The sequence below is a fragment of the Nicotiana tomentosiformis genome, chromosome 1 (genome assembly GCF_000390325.3).
Source record: "Nicotiana tomentosiformis chromosome 1, ASM39032v3, whole genome shotgun sequence".
Lineage (NCBI taxonomy): Eukaryota > Viridiplantae > Streptophyta > Magnoliopsida > Solanales > Solanaceae > Nicotiana > Nicotiana tomentosiformis.
In genome coordinates, this window is record NC_090812.1 from 46627152 (window position 1) to 46649443 (window position 22292).

At 37.6% G+C, this 22292-nt stretch overlaps 1 protein-coding gene across 2 annotated transcripts; it reads right to left on the bottom strand.

Annotated features, from left to right (window-relative positions):
* Positions 1 to 15066: 15066 nt before the first annotated feature.
* Positions 15067 to 20292, bottom strand: LOC104090951 (jasmonoyl--L-amino acid synthetase JAR4-like). Of its 2 annotated transcripts, none has more exons than XM_009596166.4 (5): positions 20065 to 20292; positions 18681 to 18991; positions 18276 to 18377; positions 16571 to 17358; positions 15067 to 15712 (listed from the first exon to the last, which is right to left on the bottom strand). In XM_009596166.4, exons 2-5 carry the CDS (start codon positions 18974 to 18976, stop codon positions 15171 to 15173), a joined length of 1728 nt encoding a protein of 575 aa, XP_009594461.1. In that variant the 5' UTR covers positions 18977 to 18991; positions 20065 to 20292; the 3' UTR covers positions 15067 to 15170. The 2 variants fall into 2 exon arrangements, with proteins under 2 accessions (XP_009594461.1, XP_009594462.1); XM_009596167.4 differs by lacking the exon at positions 20065 to 20292 and adding an exon at positions 19182 to 19331.
* Positions 20293 to 22292: the final 2000 nt, after the last annotated feature.

Genomic DNA, 22292 nt, shown 5'->3' on the forward strand with positions numbered 1-22292 from the left:
CACCTAGGCGAAAGTCATAACCCTAGGCCTTTTACAATATTTGAAAAACAACAACAACAAAAAAATAATCTTCTAGTTTTATTTCTTAAATTGCAATTATAGTTTAGATTAAACTTTAAAACAACCAATTTTTGGGGAAGTGCAAATTTAGATATACAAACTCACGCGCTAAGATATATACTACTAACTCCCATACATATAGCTCCCTGCGGAATTCGACCCCGACTCTTGTTGGGTATTACTATTGCATCGACCGTTTTCATAATCTCGAATAGAGGAGTGAAATTGGACGAGATCACCCGTCCCGCAACCTACATTACAACCAAATAAAGTCCTACTTGATCCTTGACTGAATGAGATCAATTAGTAGAGTAATACACTAATTATGCTTAACATTATTATTTTTGGAATTACTCTAATTTGTAGTACATGAATATCACTTCTGAGAGTGAGTGAATTCTTTCTATCTTGAGTTCCTAATTATGCTTAACATTATTATTTTTGGAATTACTCTCTATTGTGTGTGATGGCACTTGATTCACGAAGGAAAGGTAATGTCGTTGACCTCTGTGTTGGAGTAAGTGAGTAGGTTGTGAAAAATGTATGGTGCTTTTGAGTCAAATCTTGAGACGAGGATGTTACAGTATTGTGCATAATATGTTTCGATTATTCTTGGTGTGATGAGTTAGGAGAGTTTCTTAAAAAGGTCGTGTCTATGTGAAGTGTAGTTTAATTGCTCGAGGACGAGCCTTGAGTAATGGTTTAAGTGTGGGGTATTGATGGTAGACTATAATCCCGTATTTTAGTCACTTATTGCACTCTAATTCACTGCACTTTACTTATGTTGAGCTTTAATTAGTAGTATTTTGCACTTATTGTGTGTTTTATGCCGTGTAGGAGTGATTCTGAGTTATTTAAACGTTTTATGTCGAGCTAATTCGAGCTATTTGGAGCTTTGAAGTCTGAGTAGAAGCCCAAGGGATTAAATCAGGATCGCGTTTGGGGGTCGAGGACCAAGTCCGGATATCAAAAATTAAAGAAGCAAACTCACTCTAAGAAAAATGCACAGCGCCGCATGGGGCGGCGTGGCAGTGCAAATTATGCCCAAAAATTATTTTGTGAAGTGTTCTGGAAATTGCCACAAGTGTGCCGCATGCCGCGGCGCGGTAGCACAAAAATGTTAGAGTAACTTTCCATTTTCGCTAAAAAGGGTAATTTCGTCCGATATTTATTTGGGGATGGCTTAAATATACGGGAAAACACCATTTTAGGCAAGTTTGACACATTTTCGACCAAATGAGGCCAAGGAGGAATGGGAAGAACACAAGCACAAGGATTTCATCATTCCTTCCTCACTCAAGATCTGGATTTGGATTGAATTTATGTTTTCCTATAGTTTAGTTACATTTGTGAAGAATTTCTCCATGTTTATGGAGTAGATCCTTTTGGGTTTTGATGGACTTGGTGTGTTGATGATTGTTTGTGGATTATAACTCTATTTTTATGTATTTTAATCGATTTTGGAAGATTTAATTATTGCATCTATATTTACTTATTCTTGTAATCGAAAGAGGCATAACTTGTGATATCTTTGCATTATATTGTTGGTTGAGTTCATATATTCTTCTAAGTAATCAAAAGAGGCTAGTTAAATCATTGATTAAATCTAGTTAGGAAAATAATCGAAAGAGGTTTTCCTAAAGACCGATCCACTACGCATTCTTGCATATCTTCATAGTGCTTAAATTGGTTCATCTTGTGAGGTTAAGACTTAATAGAGAGAGGAGTTTTTGCTAAACGTTTGAACTAATAATAGAGTGAATTCGAGAGACTCACTTAAACATTGGAAGTGAATTATCTAGAGTTAGATCCGAAATAATTATCTTGCACTTATTCTGTCAAAACCCTATCCTCTCCCACTAATAACCTTAATTTCTTATTCCTTGTTTTGATAGTCACTAGTCAATAGCTGTAGATTTTAGATTATTAATCATATAAATCTCAATTGTTGATCCTCCTGGATAGCAATTAAGCTAGAAACTACGAGAATACTGTTTAAATCTAATCCTTGTGGATACGATATCATACTATACTATCTTTAACTAACGAGCACAATTTAAGTGTGTGTTTTACGCTCGTCAATGCGGTGCATCCTTGAAGAAGTACATGAAGTCCACTGTGGAGCTCACTCCGACAATCGAGCTCTAGTCAGATGCCTTATACGGGCAGGGTATTACTGGCCCACCATAAAAAATGAGGCCGCGAACTTCATGAAAAAATGCGAGCAATGCTAGAAATACGCCTCAATGATCCACCAACCAGGAGAACACCTACACTCAGTAATCTCCCCTTGGCCATTCATCAAATGGGGAATGGACATCGTGGGTCCCCTCCCGGCAGGACGAGGTAGCGTACGATTTCTCTTGGTTTTAACTGACTATTTCTCTAAATGGGTGGAAGCAGGAGCATTCGCCCAAATACGCGAACAGGAAGTGATCACCTTCATATGAAAAAACATCATATGTCGTTTCGGTCTCCCCAAAGAAATCAACTGCGACAACGGACCACAATTTGCAGGAAAGAAGGTCGCCCACTTTTTTGAAAAATGGCACATCAAAAGAATACTCTCAATGCCTTACCACCCCGCGGGCAACGGGCCGAAAATATTACCAGAAGTACTCTGGGCCTACCGAACAACGCCAAAGACGAACACAGGAGAAACGCCATACTCGTTAGTCTATGGGACTGATGCGGTAATACCGGTCGAGGTCGGGGAGCCCAGCTTAAGGTACTCCCACGAAATTGGATCCCAGAGCGATGACAGTAGAATGCAGGAACTCGACGAAGTCTAGGAACGAAGAGATATGGCCTACATGGGAATGATTGCCCAAAAGCAACAAGTAGAATGCTATTATAACAAAAAGGCAAAAATAAGGCCACTTAAAGTCGGGGACTACGTGCATAAAGTTAAAACACAAGCAAGAAAAGACCCGCGAGAAGGCAAACTAGGAACAAACTGGGTCGGCCCCTACAAAATCACAGCAGCAGCAAACAAAGGGTCATTCACACTAGCAACAATGGAAGGAAAGCAACTACCAAACAACTGAAATATTACACACCTCAAGTACTTCAACTTTTAAAGGACGAGGTCCCCAAAGTCGCACTCTTTTCCCTCACTCGAGTTTTGTCCCAATTGGGTTTTCTCGAGGAGGTTTTTAACGAAGTGACGACGGCGATACTTCAGGATTGAAGTGCGCACAGACGAAGGGACTGGAGGGCTAGTTCATTTCTCGATCTCTCACTACTTTTCTAGTTCGACCAATGAAGGGACTAGATAGACCGGGACTGGGACTGAACTGCCAGCCAGCGCCCGGAAAATATGTAAAACTCTCCAAGTATATGAACAAAGCATAAATACATGGAGTTTATTTCTTCTCTCCCTAAGCACGAGTTACATTTGACCTTGTTCGAATTAATACCTACTCGGCCCACGTCCTTAACTAAATAAAGGTTACATTCGACCTTGTTCGAATTAACACCTACTCGGCCCACGGCTTTAACTAAATGAAGGTTACATTCGACCTCGTTTGAATTAACACCTACTCGGCCCACGACCTTAACTAAATGAAGGTTACATTCGACCTCGTTTGAATTAACACCTACTCGGCCCACGACCTTAACTAAATGAAGGTTATATTCGACCACGTTCGAATGAACATCTAATCGGCCCTCGACCTTAACTAAATAAAGGTTACATTCGACCTCGTTCGAATTAACACATATTCGGCCCACGGCCTTAACTAAATGAAGGTTACAGTCGACCTCGTTCGAATTAACACCTACTCGGCCCACGGCCTTAACTAAATGAAGGTTACATTCAACCTTGTTCGAATTCACAAATTCGAACCACAACCTTAACTAAATGAAGGTTACATTCGACCTCGTTCGATTTAACACCTACTCGGCCCACGACCTTAACTAAATGAAGGTTATATTCGACCACGTTCGAATGAACATCTAATCGGCCCTCGGCCATAATCAAACCTAGGCTTTGTTTCCACCTCGTTCGACCTACTCGAACAAAGTTATTATGACTACGGCAACCAAACAAAAAAATCAAAAAAGCATACAAACCCGAAAAAAAGAAAAATAATCATGTACGAATAACAGAACTAACATTTCATACTTAGAATAGTTTTTACAAAGGCACGAATACACGTCTACAAAGTATACACACAAGTCTGCGACTAAAGAAAAAAAAAGAGAAAGAAAATCAACTAATCGCCGCCTGGCCCAGCAGCACCACCAGCTTGATTGCCCAGGCCATCCTCATCTACTTCTTAGCCATCGCCATTGTCAGCATGATACTCATCATCGTACCAGGCATCCTGGGCTATCCGATCCACGCCCGCAACCTCATTGTCATCACCGGTCTTCGGTGTAGCGGGATCGTAGCCACAAGAAAATCGAGCTTTACATGCCTTAGCACGAGCGTCCTCGAAGTCGGCTTTTGATACAGCTCCTGCCCCCCATCAGATCCCTAAATATATCTAGCTGGGCCTCGGTGTGAATCCATTCCTCGTACAAATCCCGCGGAACATCAGGAAAAATAAAAGTACGAGAAGAGGACGGTTGAGCCAATAACTGTGCCTTCTCAGCCTCGAGAGCAGTAACTCGATCACAAAGGTCTGAAGCCTCTTTTTCCAGCTCCCTTATCTGCTCATCGAGCCGCTCCTCTCTGAGCCTAGCAATCTCCAGAGCACTCTCCCGCTCAGAATGGAGAATGCAGATCAATAACTCCAAAGACTCTACTTTCCTCGCAGTCGACAACTAGGCCATCTTGGCCTTCTCTAAACCCGCTACCTTCTCAGCGACCTCGCCACTCAAAGCGTTCTCTTTGAGGTGACACTCCTCGAGCTCGGCACGCAATGAGACCACTTGGGCTTGAAGGTCGGCACATTGGGCCTCGACCCCCTTGCTCACCTCAAGATCCTCCTCTTTTTCCCTTAACGCCCCCACAAGAACGCTGCATTTTCTGATGACTCGTACCAACTCATCATCCTTCTCCTTCAGTTCATCTCGGAGAGCCCGAAAGTTGCCGCTCTCGCCGAACCTTCTGCAAATATCGCGATGCTTGTTACGATATTCACGCTCCATCTTCTAAAAAATAGCCTTACGACTCTCCTCGCGTCGGGAACTCTCAAACTCCAAAATCACAATCTGAAAGAAAAAGAAACAGAAAACGAAGAAGTAAGAACGAAACTTTAAACTCGCCATGCAAAAACGAAGAGGGATTGAAAAACTTACCCTCAAAGCGAGGCCGGCTATGCTCCTAGACATAGTGGCATCCTTCAAATTTTCGAGGGTTTTACCCTCCACATCAGAACAAAGGGGACCAAGAGAAGGAACCATGTCCTTCGTGTCCACCAGCAAATCCCAATCCATGGGGATCGCAAAAGTCCACGTGCTCCCCTCTAACCACACCTCGAGTCAAGTGAGTCCTTCCCCCATCATCCTCACCTCCTCGCATCCATGTCGGAGCCCGTCTCGTAACCTTCTTCAGCCACGCATTTTCCTTTTATGTCCGCCCTCGAAGAAGGATCCTCAGTTGGTCGCGAGGCCGACAGCTCGTCCTACCGCAGGTCGTCAGATACTCTCGCCGATGGACCTTCAAATCCCATCACGACCTCAGGGAGAGATGTACCCTTTTTGTCTTCAGACGATGGCAGAATCACGGGCGGCAATTCGGCGTCACTTTCAAGCTCTATAGTCGCCATCTCTTGGAGGACGAAATCTTCCATCACTTATCTCCTCTTGCGGGGAAGCAAGTTACCTCCACTCGGCGACGATTCCCCTTCCTCATCCTCGTTTACTAGATGATGCAAAGGAGAAGTCGGAAGTCTTGCTGCAGGCATAGTCGACGACCGGGCAGATCTAGCCGCGGCAGAAGAAGGAATAGATGCGGACAATCGGGCGGGCCTGGTCGCGGCCATAATGGGAACAGACCCCGAAGAAGAAACAACCTTCCTCTTACGAAATGCAGGAGGAGGGGCCTTCGGTCTATTTAAGGGTCCTGGGGCTGAAAAGGGAAAGAATAAAAGATTGTCACTTCCTACATAAAACCACAACGCGTAAGCGGCCATGAGGTCAAAACAGTATAGATAAACAGGTGTATAGGTGAACTCATCGGTCGCGGAAGGCGCAGGGCCGAACTTCTTGAGAAAGGTCGGCCATCACGAACCCCCACTGTGTAAGGGAGAATTCGGCTGACCCAGCCATGAATGTCCGCGACCAAAGGAGGGGGCGTAGTCTCGGCTGCACGAAGAAGGGATGGAATGTCAGACCACGACTAAAATATGCAAACCAAACGCTCGACTAAAGAAAAAATAAAGAAGAGATACTTACAGGCGTAATTCCAAACCTCAGGGAATCCGCTTGCGTTGACCACCACGTCCTCGGTTTTGACGAAGAAGTAATTGAGCCAGAACGGGCGATTTGCCGTATCGTCTATCTTCACTACCATGCATTTACTTCCTCGGTGGTGAAGATGCAGCATCGTCCCCCTATAGAAACTAGGGGCAAAGAGATGCATCAGGTGGAAAAGTGTGACTTCGACCCCGGCCAATTCCGCGAATTTTGTTAATATGCGGATGAGCTTGTAGATATATGGAAAAAGTTGGGACGGGCAAACACAGTAAAAACGACAAAATTCCTCTGCCAATGGGAGAAAAGGAAAGTAATAACCAACATAGAAAGGATATGCGTAGAACGCGCAATACCCGGGGCCGGTGTACTTGTACCACGTCGCGCTCCACTGGGATCAGATCGATATGGGCAAGAATCTCGAACCTCGCCCGAAACTCAGCAAGATCTATCTCTTTCATCGTTGATTCCTAGACCTCGGGATAGTCCTCGGGCATCTTCAAAAAGTCGGACCTAACTTTTTCACTACGAGGGATTATTTCCTCCACCGTAGGGATATTCTCGTCTTCAGTGGCAACAGAAACGTTGCCATCATGAGGAGGTATACACATCGCCAACGGGATAGGGTCATATGCTGCGCCAGAACTAGAAGATACGTTAACCATACTTTAGAGATAAGATGTTATAAGTACGGAAGGGTTAGAAGCAATTGGAATTACCAGAATCAGGGGAGTGGATACGCAACAACGAAGCAAAGAGAAGACAGGGATTCAATGTGAAAAATAGAGAAGAAGACATAGGGATTCAATATTAAGAGTATGCAAAACACAAACGAATGGTCTCGCATCCTTATTTATAAGAGTTCAAGCATCAGGACCGAGAAAATCAGACCATCAATACCAGCGCAGCTATCGAAACGGTAGAGGCACGGGAAACGATACATAGCATCGAGAAAATGCGCCACAATGATGTATGATGTCATGACATCATTCTGAAACGATGCGACCCCAAAGGTTGCGGCTCATGAAAGGTCATATCGTCACCTCATCCGAAACGCCACTACTCGACTTGCTCGGCCAATTTTGCCAACTATGATAAACAGAGTCCGCTCATCAAGGCTGCCTACGATTGGCCTTAATAAGCGGAGGGACTAGCTGTATAGGCCAAAATCTGCCCTAAGGATACTTAGCATAATATGGCATTAAAAAAAGAGTCGGTCGAGGTGGACCAGGAAGCAGCAAAGTCATTGGCCGAGGTGTCAGCCATGAGCCGTAGTCGAGGTGTCGATGAGAGCCGTAATCGAGATGTCAACAAGGGTCGAGGTCGAGGCAGAATATTGATGACAGAAGTTGCAACGACTAGTTTGTTAAGGTAGGATATTAAAAGGGAATATTCTAGTGAATATTCTCTGCACTTGTACTACTAGGGTATTTTAGGAAAATATCTCATATATATAGAGAGAAGAGACAATGATATGGGCATGTAATATTCATTTGATAAGAACACTTTTCAGAAGAAGAATCTCTCCCTCTTATAAAAATATAAAGATTACCTTTTGATAAAGATTCTTGCTCATATTATTCCATATCTTTCCATCAGATCCAAGGATTGTTCAAATAAATCTTGGATCTTTCTGTCACTCATCATTGTCAGGAGAAATATTCGTTCAGTCCATCCGTTATTGGGTGAATCATTCTCCTTATTTATTCATATGTCATTTATTGTTATTTATTATTAGTTACATCTTCATTATTGCTCATACTTTGAGAATATTTTACACTTATTGTCATCAATCATTTACGAGGCATGTCCCTACCTTCCGCACGTTCTTAAGATTTACATCTAAAGTTATTATCCTTAACTAGATTTAACTCATTATTATATAAATTTAATAATTTAATCGAACTCATTATCCTAACATATCGTTTTCAGATGTCCCATAAACTGAGTACACTTCCCTAATTTTATATTTCTTCTTTTTGACCTGTTTCTTAAATGGATACAGTAAATCATACCGCGTTTTGTGTTTATATGATCAATATTCTTGACCACGAGTTAACTTACTATTGACAAGGCCGGCTCTAATAGTATGACTGGTAAGGTATGTGCCGTAGGTCCCCAATTTTGAGGGGCTCATTTTTCAAAAATAATATATATTTTATAGATATTTAAAAAAATAATATGTAGTAGTACTTTTGTGTTTTTCATATAAATGGAAAGAAAATCTTTTAGAATAAATAATGTAAAAAATTGACTTACTTAAAAATGATAGATGAATAATTTTCAATTTGAGTTGATTTAATAATTTTATTTTTTACTTCTTCTTTTCTAATGCTTCAATCTTACGGTTGTCTGTTCATATTCCAGAACCTACATATCTTCTTCCTTTCTCTTTATTCTTGCTTACCTTCTTGAATTTTTTCTCCAATATTTTTTTCTTTCTCCAAAAATTTATTAGTTCAAGTGTTCAATAATATTTTTAAGATTTCAATAGTTCTATACTTCTATTACTTTATAAAAAATGTAGTATAGTTTTCAAGATTTACAACAAGAATTTTGAAGTAGACAAACAACAACTAAATATTTTGAACTCAAAGTTTTCATTCTTCAAACTTCCTGAATCAGTAATCGAGTAATATCTTTCTAGTATTGTTTTTATTTGGGATTTGATATTTCGTATTTCATTAATTTTACTACATACATATTATTTAAGTTTTTTTTTTTAAATTTAAATACTTAGGCCTCACATTTAACTTTCGCCTTAGGCCTCACATGCCCTTGACCGCCCCGACTATTGATATGTTTTTTCTTCATATCTTGGAGATCTTGAAAAGTAGTGGTGGAAGTGTTGTGTCGACTTCTTGAAATCCTAATTGACCACATTGGACCATGTTATCCACATTGGACCCATGTTACCCCAAAGAACAAAACACATATGAACACATGAAAGTGTGTTCCTTATCTATAGACGTTTCAACGTGCAATCTGTTTTGTCTCAAATGTTCACTACAAAACTAACCACTTTGCCTGCTTATCATTTTTCATTGGACTATAATTGATCAATGGAACTCTGTGGAAAACTATGTTTGTGGATTATCAAATTATTAGCCAAAAAAAAAAAATTATCAAATGGGGTCAATATTAGCCAAAAGTTTGAGTGAAACTAGATCTATTTTCTGCTAATGATCTATCAAATCATTTATTATGCACGTCATGATTAAGCACCGACATTTTGTAATTATATAAGCAGCCTAAGACACTGAAAAAATATGCACCGTTGCATGATTCGGAAATAAGAACTTTTTTTAGCACCAAAAAGGAGAAAATGAAAAACACGTGTCAACCCCAAAAAGCTTTGACAATAAACTGAAGAACTTTGAGTTAGGCTCTACTTGGGAACTTTAGGATCAGTATCAAATTCATCCAATCTTATTAATCTAGTTTGAAATTGATATAGATTTAATTAAACCTAGTTTTTTTTATATCTTTATAGCCAAATAGGTGTACGCCCCTTAAACTTGGTTTCAGTTTCCATTTTGATATTTTAACTTAGCGTTTGTCTTATTGAACACTTTAATATTATATAAAGTGATCTATTCAACACTTAACTCATAACCAGTAAAAATAATAAGGTGCGTGTAATTCACACATGAATAACTTAGCAAAATAACAAATAAGAGGGAGACACGTGACATTTGAGTCCAAATAGTCAAAAAGAAATTTTGAAAACAAAAAAGATTTATTTTAAATACCCCCCTCCCATCGTCACCTTCTTCCCAACTACCCCCTTTCTTTTTTCATTCCATGGAATCCCACCAGCCCCTTCCATAGAAACCCACCTCTGCCTTCACCAATCTCCTTGGCTCTTCAACCACCAGAAGACTACCGTTTTCATCTGCCAAAAGAAAAAAATACTGGTACCGTTTTTGGATTTTCAGATCTAGGGAAAGGAGAAATTTATGTCAATTTTTTTCCTTTCTTTTTTGGGTTGAAAATTCCTTCTTTTAGCTAACTGGAGAAGAAAAAATCCAAGTTGAGAAAAAAAAGGGAAGAAACAAAAAAGTATCTGGCGATTCTAGCAACCACCGGCCATTGCTCATTTTCTTTCCTCCTTCATCTCTATTATTTTGTTTCGTTGTTGTTTTAGCTGATAAAAGAGCAGAACTAAAAGAAGTAACCGGACATTTAATATTTTGGGGGCTACTATTAAAATAGGCGACATTTATCACCATTTCTGGTATTCCATCATTGTGGTATCGGAGATTCGTTCGTGTTCTGTCTATTACTGATTTCGTAGTTGATGTGTAAATGTTAAAATCTTGATAACATATTACTGTTGCTTGTCGCCTCTTTGGACCTGGCCGGAGTTCTGACTTTTCCGGCGATCTTCATTAATTCTGGTAATAAAATTTATTGACGTTCTTCTTTTGCTTTCGTTACTCGTCGGGGATCAGGTGGTTATGGGTGACCTTTAGAAAAAAAAAAGTCAATTTTAATTTAAACAAAAAAAAATGATCTCAAACCCATTAAAATCACGCGCGTAAAAGGGGATGAAATACATCTCTCTTGCCATGTCAATTTTTGTGTTTAATAAGCATATATTGATTTGGGTTAAAGTGTTCAATAGGTAATGGGCTTAATTAATGTGTCAAAATAGAAATTGAAGCCAAGTTTAAGGGATCGTACATCTATTTGGCCTATCTTTATTGATAGAAGTTTGGTGTTAATGGAGTAACAATTTACTTAAGCCTCGTTTCAAACTTGCATGCCCAATATTTTATATGTAAGATATTGAACCAAAACACTATTGTAAGATATAACATGTTGGAAAATTTTGATTACGGAGAATATGAGTTATCAATGTTTGAGGTGTGTCAAAGATTTCGTCCTTAAAGATATTTTGCTCACACATTAAAGAATAAAATCAGGCGTATTCCTCGATATTCAACAAGCTTTTTCATTTATTAAATTGGAAAAAGAACTAACAGAAAATTTAAACAAGAAACTTTGCGTATAGGAGAGAGAAGAAGATTTAAAAAGTTGTGTTAAAAAGTATGTTTTTAGCTCTCCAAAAACCATATTTATATAGGTGTTGCTCCAACGGCTAATTATGGTTAGTTTCCAACAGTTAGTTTGACTATTTTAAAATGAGAGAAAGTAGATAAAAATAAAGAACCCTTTCTTTTAGATACCCACAAATTCCGAATATAACCGACATACCATATTCATGCTCATAAAAGCGAAATAAAAATCAGATAATTTTAGGAAAAACCAAAATCTTAATTGATCAGTTTGCTCCATGGTGATTTATTAAAATCAGACAGCCCTTTATAACAGAAATAACATACAAAAAGAGAATGATAATAGATTAAGCATATACCTATTTAAGTGATCTTTATTTAATTTTCTTCCAAGAAATAATCCTGCTGCAAATTTTAACAATCCCCCATTTCATCTTCTTTCTTCTTTCTCCATCAGCAATATCCTTCTCTTTTATCTTCTCCATTGAACCATTGTGAAACCTCACCATTAAAGACCCTTTGATCAGCTTATTCTTCGAAGTTGTAACCTCTTCAATTCTTGATTTTGCCTTTTGAGAAGATTCATAAGTCTCTTTTCTTGATCCACTTAGACATGGTAATTCCATAAGATGCCTATCAATTAAATGGCTGAGAGCTACAAATTCATAGGAGTCATATAAGGGACTCCCACAATCCCATATCTTTATAACTTTTTCTTCTTCATCATTTTCTTTCCCTTCATCAAATTCTTCTTCTTCTATTCTGGAGTTTTTATCTGAGAGAGTACCATTATCAGCTGGCATGTTGCACAATTTCTGCTCAGATTCTGTGACAGTTTAAAGCTATGAACTTTGCCACATATATACTTATTATTTATATGGGAATTACGTAATTTGGATTTGGATTAAGAGTTATTTTTGCTTAACTTGGAGGATTAAATACCTAAATTGCCCAAAATACAGTGCTTTAAAAGAATAGGTGCACCTATTTGCATTAATTTATTATGCAACAGTGAACTTGCCCGAATCTTAGGTGCTAAAAGTTTGTTTGTGAAAAATGACCGATCTGCTAATTTTATAATGGATTACTATAATAAATAGATATGACCGATCTGCTTGTGTAGATTGTTGAAGCTTATCCTTTTTACTATTACTGTCACATTTATTTTGCTTGTTGATCTGCAACACCAATTCTTAATTAGTACTTTATTTCACCTTTTTACCTTCCTACCACATCATACTAATCTTTGTTTGGCAGTTTGTTAAGTTTATCCTTCTGACTATTACTATCTACAAATAATAAAAGAATATATGTTAAAAGTTTCACCTCGATAAACCTTTGAAATAAAGATGGTCAAGCTACCGATAACTCCCAAGTTTACTAAAATAGGAGATATTCCGCGAAATACTACTAGGTCAGATTTCTTTGCTTATTGATCTATGGAACATCAATTATTTGTTTTATTTCAACTTTTTACCTTCATTCCACGTCATAATGCTTAACCAAATTAGACCAAGAACTCCTTTTCTATATACAATTTTTTTCTTCTTATTATGGTCTTGTCCTCTCAGGACTCAGATACATGGTTCTGCATTTACAAAAAGTAGCATGCATGCCTATATGTGTAATTCCATTATTAAATATTACAAATAAACCATATTTTCAGTCTTTCTTAACATTTGTACGAAGTCAGACTAAGACATTTATGTTAAAATAAAAGGGTAGAAGAATAATTTGAAAACATCATTACCTTATAAAAAATATGATAACCAAAGTCATATGGAGTAGTTGATAGCTGATTAGACCGTAAAATGTACATAGCAGTGATTTAAATATATATAGCGAAAGGTCCCGCAGCTTGTGTGGCATCATCATTCCCTATTTTTCCTGGCCTATATAACTTATGAATAGATTAGCTTTGCGTGCTCCTATGCCGTCATACTTGTCCCAGAAGTGAATCACCCATATGCTGGCATTTCTCTTTTACTGCTCTATATACGTACATATAGTTTAATTAAGTACTGGCAATGTTAAAAAACTTTAAAATGCCATAGGGTATATTGATAGGCTGGATGTTTCAACGCATTACTGCCATAGGGTATATTGGTCCTTGGCTAATAGTGTAAGAGTTGAAGAGTAAATGTTCTATAAATTAAAGCTAAGGTTATTTCATCACTTTAGTACACTTTCCACTAACTAACTTCTTTTGTTAGTCGAAACTAAATGTGTTAAACGGGCCGGACAGCCCACTAACAATCCGGTTCGATCCGGTTCAGTCCGGGTCAGTAATGGGTGGGATGGGTTGGCTACGGTAAGGGTTGTGCCGGACGGGGTTGGGCCTTTTTGGGCTACCGGTGCACCGAAACCCGGCTAGCCCGGTAATCCGTTTACGGGTTTTAACCGGGTTCCAGCCCGGTTTTTTTTTTTTTTAACCGTTGCCAACGGTCAAATTTAAAAATGACCGTTGGGCAATGGCCATTTTTTGCACTTTTAACCATTTCGGCTTACCCCTTACTAAAATTTCCCCCACTCCTAATAATTGATAAATCACATTTTTAGCCTTTTAAACACTATAAATAGCCCCCCTCCCCTCCCTTTATTTTTCTCACAACTTGCTCTCTTCTTCTACTCTAATTTTCTCTCAATTCCCCCTTGATTATTGAATTGCTTATTGCTCTCAAATTCTCAATTAATTATTATTTCAAGTTTTATCAATTATTTACGCTAACTACAAAATTACAATTATCAAGTGAAATGTGGTTACCATTTTTGTTAGGTTCAAGTTCAATCATGCCTCGTGCTTCTAGAGCACGCTCACATGTTTGGGAACATTTTGAGATGGTAGAAGAAAATGAAGAAGCTCGCAAAGTAGAATGCAAGAACTGTGTTCGAGTCTTTAATACTCATTGAAAGTGGGAGGGCACATATGGTTTAAGGAAGCATATCAAGGGTTGTCTTTAGCGTCTTCCAGGAATTCGTATTTAAGTTGATTTGAGACAATTTGTGTTATTTTAAATTTTTTAGACTTATTTAAGCTTAATGTGTTAGTTTATTAGACAATTTGCTCTTATTGACATTTGGCAGTAGTAAACACTAAACTTTTAATTGTTGTAAACTTTTAATTTACAAGTTCAAAAATTTAAAAAATCAAAATAGAAGTTGCAAGTTAATTTGAAATATTATTATGCAATGAAACTATGAAATGAAAGACTTTGAAGTTTGATCCTTACATATTGGTCGTATTAAATAATTTTATGTAGCCACTTAATTTCAATTTTAAAATTTTAAAATTCAAATTTAACACTTTAAAGTTCAAAAGTTTAATTTTATGTCGTAAAATACTTATTTTATTATTTAGAAGTTTGCAAACACATAAGTATCAATTACATTGAACATGAAAACATAAATACACTAAGAAAAGGAAAAGAAAACCCGGCCCAGTTCAAACCGGATAAGCCCGAACCCGGACGAGCCTATTAGAACCCGGAATTACCTAGCACACTAATAGCCCGGTATGCCAGCCCGCCCACTAACCGGACGGGCTGTTTTTTTGGTGACCAGCCCCGTCCAGTCCTTCCAGTAAACACCCATACTCCAAAGTCCAAACAATGCATAAGCTTCATTAACAAAATCCAACAACTAAGCTTCATTTTCTTTTCCGAACAACCCTTCAACTTTGTACAATTATTAAGAATACATCACTAAAAGCAAAATTCAAGTTCAGCATCAAGAGAAGGCAGTACTAAAATAGCTCTTAACAACATCATTACACAGTATTTGCAGCAGTGTGCTATTGTTTGGACCAACACATCTTGGGGTCTTGAACTGGCTAACAGCACCCCCTAATCCTACAAAATGATCTAATATCTTATGGAATGTTCCTCTCTTCACAACTCTAAGCTCAAGCGCTCCAATGGCATTAGCCTTCCGAGAGCCCAGGTAGCCTGCATCGATGAACGATTTGTCCAAACAATTGCAGCATTCTTGCAATGTTTCATCACTTGCTTCACCACTTAGTTCCCAGAAAACCACGTAGTGCCCTGGATCAGCTGCAATATTCACGTGGCTCGTGAAATCGACTACCTCTGACTTTTCATCTACTAAGAGCTTAGCTGCTGCTTCCACGGCTAGCTGTAAATCTTTCTCAGTGTTCTTGTCAATATTAATGCTTAGCAAAAGATTTCTGCGGCAAATGAACTGCAGTTCTGGTGTGGCATTATGGAATCCTTTTATTTTAACTACATCACCGAGTCTATAACGATACAACCCTGACATGTACAAAATTGTTCAAATTTTGGCGAATGCTTGAAAAATCAAGAAGAATTTAAAGCCATGAAAAAAGATGAAACTCCTCACTACTTTTCCTTCAAAGTCACACTCCTCTTCTTTAAAGGTAACAGATTAATAAAATTGCACTCAACAGTAATCACCTACTCTTAGTAGCATACATAGAGTAAGACAAAAGATAGACCAAGTAACGTGCATTAAAAAATGTATTACAAGCGATGAAGCACCTAAAACAACTAAACAAATATTTGAAGGCAGAATGCAGTACCATTTATTCCTTCAAGATGTGTAAAATATTAAGTACTAAATAATTAGCTCTTCTCTAGATAATAGACATGCTTAACAACATTGAGGAAGAGGTCAAGAGAATATGAACGACACCCACATGCAGGCATGTGGATAAGCACAAATATGTACAGCGAAAGATGAGCAGGGCAGCAGGCTTTCATGTATATAGTAAAAAGTTTCTAAAACTATACTTTTATATTAAGCTACCACTTCTCATATAATCATTTTTCATGAAATAGTTCCAGAAAACGGACACCAAGATTGAGCTACCACTTCTCAAATATAAAATCTCCCTACTAAAATTGAAAAAGAAGTAGATGAAAAATACTCATAGTTTATAAAGAGTAAGTACCAACTGTATCTTAAATGAACTACTCCTATATTATGGTGCGCAATAAATAATTGAGTAATGCCTTATAAACAGTAGCATGGTACCCTCTCAATAATGGTATCATGATAACAAAGTTATTTTTGCATCAGAAATTCACAGAAGTCACTGACAAAAAGAATAATTTGGTCAAATAGAAATAGTAGGAGGGAGAAACTTGTACCTGCAAAATTGGTGACAACAATTTCATACTCTTCACCAAGTTTAACTTCAGCAAGACCCAGTGGTGTAGGCTCAAGGCCGTCTAAATTCCCCCTTAGAGGAATGAATTCAAAATAACCAATATTAGGAAGAACAGCATAAGTAACTAGCTCAGGGGGCAACTTAGGATTGACATTTGCTCCAATCCATCCTTCAGAAGACCCATAATCTGCACTTTGTAATGGTAGCTCCCCTGCATAATGCCTCAATTTCTTGAGGTAAGGTTCCATAGACCCCGTCATGATTCCGTATATGTACTTGGCATTTGGGAAGAGTACAGGAATCAAACCATACCAATTTCTTAATCCCGAACACTTTCTAAAAATGTTATCAGCCTGTTCTGGATCAGGTTTCAGCAATTTCGACATTGCTGATCTAATGGAGGGGACAGTGACTCGGCTAGAGAGGACTCCTTCTCTTATATCTACAACAAGTTGTTCCCACACTTGTTCGAAAGTTCTAAAGGCGTGGACAATGCTGTGGGCGAATGTAGAGGAGATAACTTGCACTTCGTCCCGAAAAATAAGCCCACACAAAAGATGGCAGTATAAAGATTGGTGAAAATCAGGACCAAATATAACTTCGTCAGGGCTACAACATGGGGTTTGCATTGCCTTCATTGTTTTCTTGAATTGTGCATTACGATATACATTGGTAGTTGCAGTTCCAGCTGCCAAACCTCCCTTTGTCTTGAACTGCTTGCTGCTGTAAATGAACTGCAAAGCCTTCCCATTCCCAACTGGAAATTCTCTGCAAAAATACAAATAGTAATTTTTAAAAAGATAAATAATTAGCCATAACATTAAGCAAAGCAACAAGAAACCAACGAGTACAAATTACTGATAAAAGGAACATGGCGTCCTATTTCTCAAACAATTTTCCTGCTGTGGTTACCAGAAAATGTGACAGAAGTTGGGAATCTGTCCCCACATATTTCATCATGTGAAATGAAACTCTAATTACCAGTACTAAGAGAAAAAAAAAGTATTATTTCCTCCATTTCAATTTATAAGACACTTTGATTCGGTGCGGAATTTAAAAAAAAAATACGATCTTTAAATCATAAAGGATCACAAGTAAAAATAGTTAAAATGGAAAGTTTAAAACTAAATTATTTTCAAATATAGATATAATCACTCCGGTCACTTTTATTTGGCACGTTTTGACTTTTCAAATCTCTTAAGAAATAATAAATGAAGTGCATAATTTACCATGTTACTCATATTAATTGATACATATTTTATTGAATTTGAGAAAATAATTTGAAATGGTAATAAATATTGTGGGTAAAACATAAAAAAATTTGTTGTCTTTTCTTAATATGCGTAAAGTGCCAAGTAAAAATAAACATTTATTTTCATTATATATGCCAAGTAAAAGTGACTGGAGGGAGTATATCATTTTTTTTTTACCATAGACTAATAAGGAAAGAGACAACAATAACAGAAAGTTGTGAATTTTAGGACTCCCGGTGGACAGACAAGGTGAAAACCAAAATGAATTCATTTTCAAGAAGATGTTGAAGTGTAATAATGAAAAACAAAATTTCCTGAATCAGCCCCACTTTTGCAGATGGTACCAAGAAGCAAAAAATGGGAAAAAGACAACAAGTATGACAAAATGACATAGCAAAGCATTATTAAGGTAATACACCAAAACTACATTACCGATTCCTAAAGGCAAAAGAAGTTTTGTATATCTGTATAGTGGATTCCATCAATTCATCATTGAAAGGTACAAACTTTGGCCTTCCCTGTGTTGTACCCGAACTGCAGCAAAAAACAATTCTGTTAAACTTTCTAAAAATTGTCAACTTTATGGCACCCCACCACCAAGAAAAATCTTCATGCAAGTACCAACAATACTCTTTTCTTTTTTCACATTTATTGTAATTGACTTAAAACTCTTTATAACAATCTCATTTGCTGTTATAAAAGACATACTCTTGTATTATAAGATAATATGAAAATCTATTCCGAGAAAAACTAGGCTTTTATAGTGAATAATATAGAGAGGACCAACGGTAGTTAATATTGGTCCATAAAATGGAGAAAATAGTTAAGATCTGATACCTTAATGAAATGGTTGTAATAGGTTTTCCAGTGAGAAGAGGGGAAAGATCCCCATCAGCAATTCTTTGAATGTAAGGCTCTAAATCTTTGTGAGTGACAAGAGGAACAGAAGCTGTGAAAGACTCAGCGTCAGTTCTTCCATTTAGACCCCATTGCTGTAAATACACTGTGCCTCCATTCTCTTTTAGAATCTTTTTAAGTGTCTCTTGTTGAACTTTACCAGCGTCTTTGGTCAACGCCTCAAATTCCTCAATCACTTCTTCTGGATCAAATTCCATATCTGTCTTCTCCACCATCTTCACTATCTCTTCCTGTAATTAACAATGAGCAATATTCATAAGCATAACATAAATTAAGTTCCTTTAAATCCCAAACTAGTAGGGGTTGACCACTTGCAAAAGAGAAAGGAAAAACCAATTAAAAAGAAGAAAAGGGCAATTTCAACAGGGTAATATCAATCAATTAGTACTTGTTTAAGATTAATCATGAAGATTAACTTACTGTAAAATAAAGGATGTAACTTGAGGGAGAGAGAAGGAGGGGGAAGAGGTGTAGTATGGGTATAGGATAGAACAAAAATAAGTTCAAAGTTTAGGAGGATTGGCCAATATGAAAAGGAGAAAGTTCATGGAAGCTGTTAAAGAACTTTTTTGAATGTATCATTGACGTTGGTCCACTTGGTCAGCACGTAGAACTTAGTTAAAAAAGACAATAAAATAAAATAAAATAAAAACACATCGATTTGATGTTCTGATAAAAGTTTCCATGGAATTTCGCAACTAATATCCAAAGAAAGATACATGTATGAAGGTGAAAAGATCAAATAAAATGAAAGCAAGCTGAATTGGTGGCTACCAAGTGTACAACAACAATTAATATTTCAAATTGGTTACAAGAATCCTCTATATTCGTTCTACTCGACTCAAATTGAACCAACTATTAATATTTTCTTTTGTAGAATACATTAATTCGCCTACGAACATATGTAATTATCACCTACATGTATAACCAGTCACACAACGTAAGATCTACATATAAGATTTTCTTTTCGAAATAAGAAAGAAAATTGGAAAAAATAAATATAGAACCACGAGAATCCACACAAACTCCAAAAGTTACTTAAAGAAAGGTCCAGCAAAAGAATTTCCAAAATATGGAAAATATAGAGAAAGGGAAAAAGGGGTTTCAGAATCCAAAAATTAAAAGCCAACGAAGAATCAAGGGAAGTTTATGATAAATATGAACTATCGGGATAAAAATCATTAAAAAACAGAAGCAGCTAGCTCTCCGGCCAACTGCTCAAATTCCGACCAAGAAAAGGGTCAAAACAAACATGAAAAAAAAACAAGCAAAACAATCATATGAGTATTTCAAAACACAGTACCTGTAATATGAAAAAAAAAAAAGCTGCTCAAATCAGCGGGGAATTTAAAGTAACGGTTTTTCGTAATGGTATCAATCACTATATGACAAGACTCTGTGAAAGAAAAGTGATTTTGAATTTCGACACTGTAGAGCACTAGAGCTATGAGCAAGAGATATATAATTACACAATTAAAAACACGACAGTGTATTCTTTTTTGTGTATTCCACCTCTTGTTTCTCTCTAGAGAAAATGACTTTGTTAATATGAATATGTGATGAGGTGTAAATGTTTGGATTTATCGAGAAGAGTCCTATTAAGGCTCACTTTCATTAAATGGTCCAATATAATTATTTGTACATGGACTGGAAGCCCACATTTCTTTAGTCTTATTTTTCATTTTATAGTTCTAAATATTTTTATCTTTGGAACAAATGAGAAAGAAGGATACGATAATATCAATAAAAGGTTTCTCTCTTCTCTCCCATTCTCTTATCAAACCCTAGAACAATTCGGTACAATTTGCTTCGATTTTACGCAATCAACATGGTATCAGAGTTAGGGATAACATAGAGTGGGATTTGCTCTATCCTCCAATGTTACTCTCATTCAATTTCACCGGAATTGTATTCTTCCGGCACGGTTCATCAGTTCCAAAAATTTTCTGATTTTCTTGGCGTATTTTCTGCGCAATCTCGTTGAGGATAATCATTTCGTGTTTCTTCCGGTGATTTGTTGTGAAATTTGGTGCTTTTACAAGTTCCTCGTGGACCTAGGGTTCCCTATTGGTGAAGCTGGTACTCGGTGAAGCTGGTACTTTACTTCACGACTCTTTTCTTTTGAAGGTCGTACCTCTCCGGTTGCGACGAGGATCGGTACAATTATTTTCTGCTTCGTTTATATATAGTGTCTCTCTGCTGATTGTGATAAATTTGATTTACTGTTGTTATTTCTTTCATTAAATCATGACTATTACATATACTACTCTGTCTCCACCTACTGGTGACAACTTAACCCACACTGCTGCAAGTACACATCTTCTCTTTCATCCTGATGACTACACACACCTTTGCCATCCTTTATATGTCCATCCGTCAGATTTGTTGGGATCTTCTCTAGTTACTGATCGTTTTGATGGGTCATCATATGGAAGTTGGCATAAATCCATATTAGTTGCTTTATCTGTCAGGAACAAACTTGATTTCATCCATGGCACTTATGAAAAGCCACCTGAGGGTTCTCCTTTACTTCGTCAATGGCAACGATGCAATAATCTGGTTGTTGCATGGCTTGCTAATTCTGTCACTAGAGAGATTGACCAGACTGTTGTCTATTCTGAGTTTGCAAAAGACATCTGGAGGGAATTAGAAGCTAGATATGGGCAAACAGATGGGGCTAGGGTCTTTGAGTTAAAAAAGAAGTTGACACATGTTTCACAAGGTGCACTTGATGTAGCCTCTTATTTCAACAAGATTAAGCACCTTTGGGATGAGTTGGCTTCAATTAATGTGAACTCCCCAAATAGTTGTACTTGTGGTGGGAATGCTAAGTCTGAAGAAGAACAACGTGTGTATCAGTTTCTTATGGGTCTCAATGAAGTCTATGTCCAAGTCAGGAGTAATATTCTCATGATAAAGCCCCTTCCCTCCGTGGATACTGTTTACAGTATTCTCCTAAGTGATGAGAAACAAAGACAAGTATCTGCAACTTCTCAATTCTCTTCAGACTCTGCTTCCTTCCATGCTGGGGTTTCCAAACAGTCATACCCTGCCAAGGTAGCCTTTGATTCTCATAAATTTGTTATCACTTGCAAATATTGCAAGAAACCTGGACATAGCATTGAGAAGTGTTTCAAGCTTCATGGTTTTCCATAAAATTTCAAGTTCACCAAAGGCGGTGGTCCTCGCAAGGCTGCAGCTAATGTAGCAGCTGATGTTTCTGGTTCACAATCAGTGCCTTCTAGGTTAGACAGCTCTCCTGCTCAGGTTACTCCTGAACATACTTCTGGGATTCCTGGCATCACTCAACACCAGTATGTTTAACTGATACAGCTTCTTCAACATTCCCATCTCAATCCTAGTTTCTCTTAGTCTCTTATGGCTTCTGCTCACTTTACAGGTAGAGAAGCCACACACAGTGTTTTACTTAAACCATGTTTGTTTTCACAAGTAGACAGTTCTGTTAGGATTATAGATTCTGGGGCTTCTGATTATATGACTTCTTAGAAGTTACTTCTTTTTAATATCCAA

What these genes read in the sequence shown, in the direction of transcription:
- LOC104090951 (XM_009596166.4), bottom strand. Translation starts at nt 18,976, where the DNA reads ATGGTGGAGAAGACAGATATGGAATTTGATCCAGAAGAAGTGATTGAG. An exon ending in ATTACAACCATTTCATTAAG is followed by an intron (nt 18,378 to 18,680) that starts GTATCAGATCTT and finishes TTTTTGCTGCAG; the next exon opens with TTCGGGTACAACACAGGGAA. An exon ending in TGTTGTCACCAATTTTGCAG is followed by an intron (nt 15,713 to 16,570) that starts GTACAAGTTTCT and finishes TGTACATGTCAG; the next exon opens with GGTTGTATCGTTATAGACTC.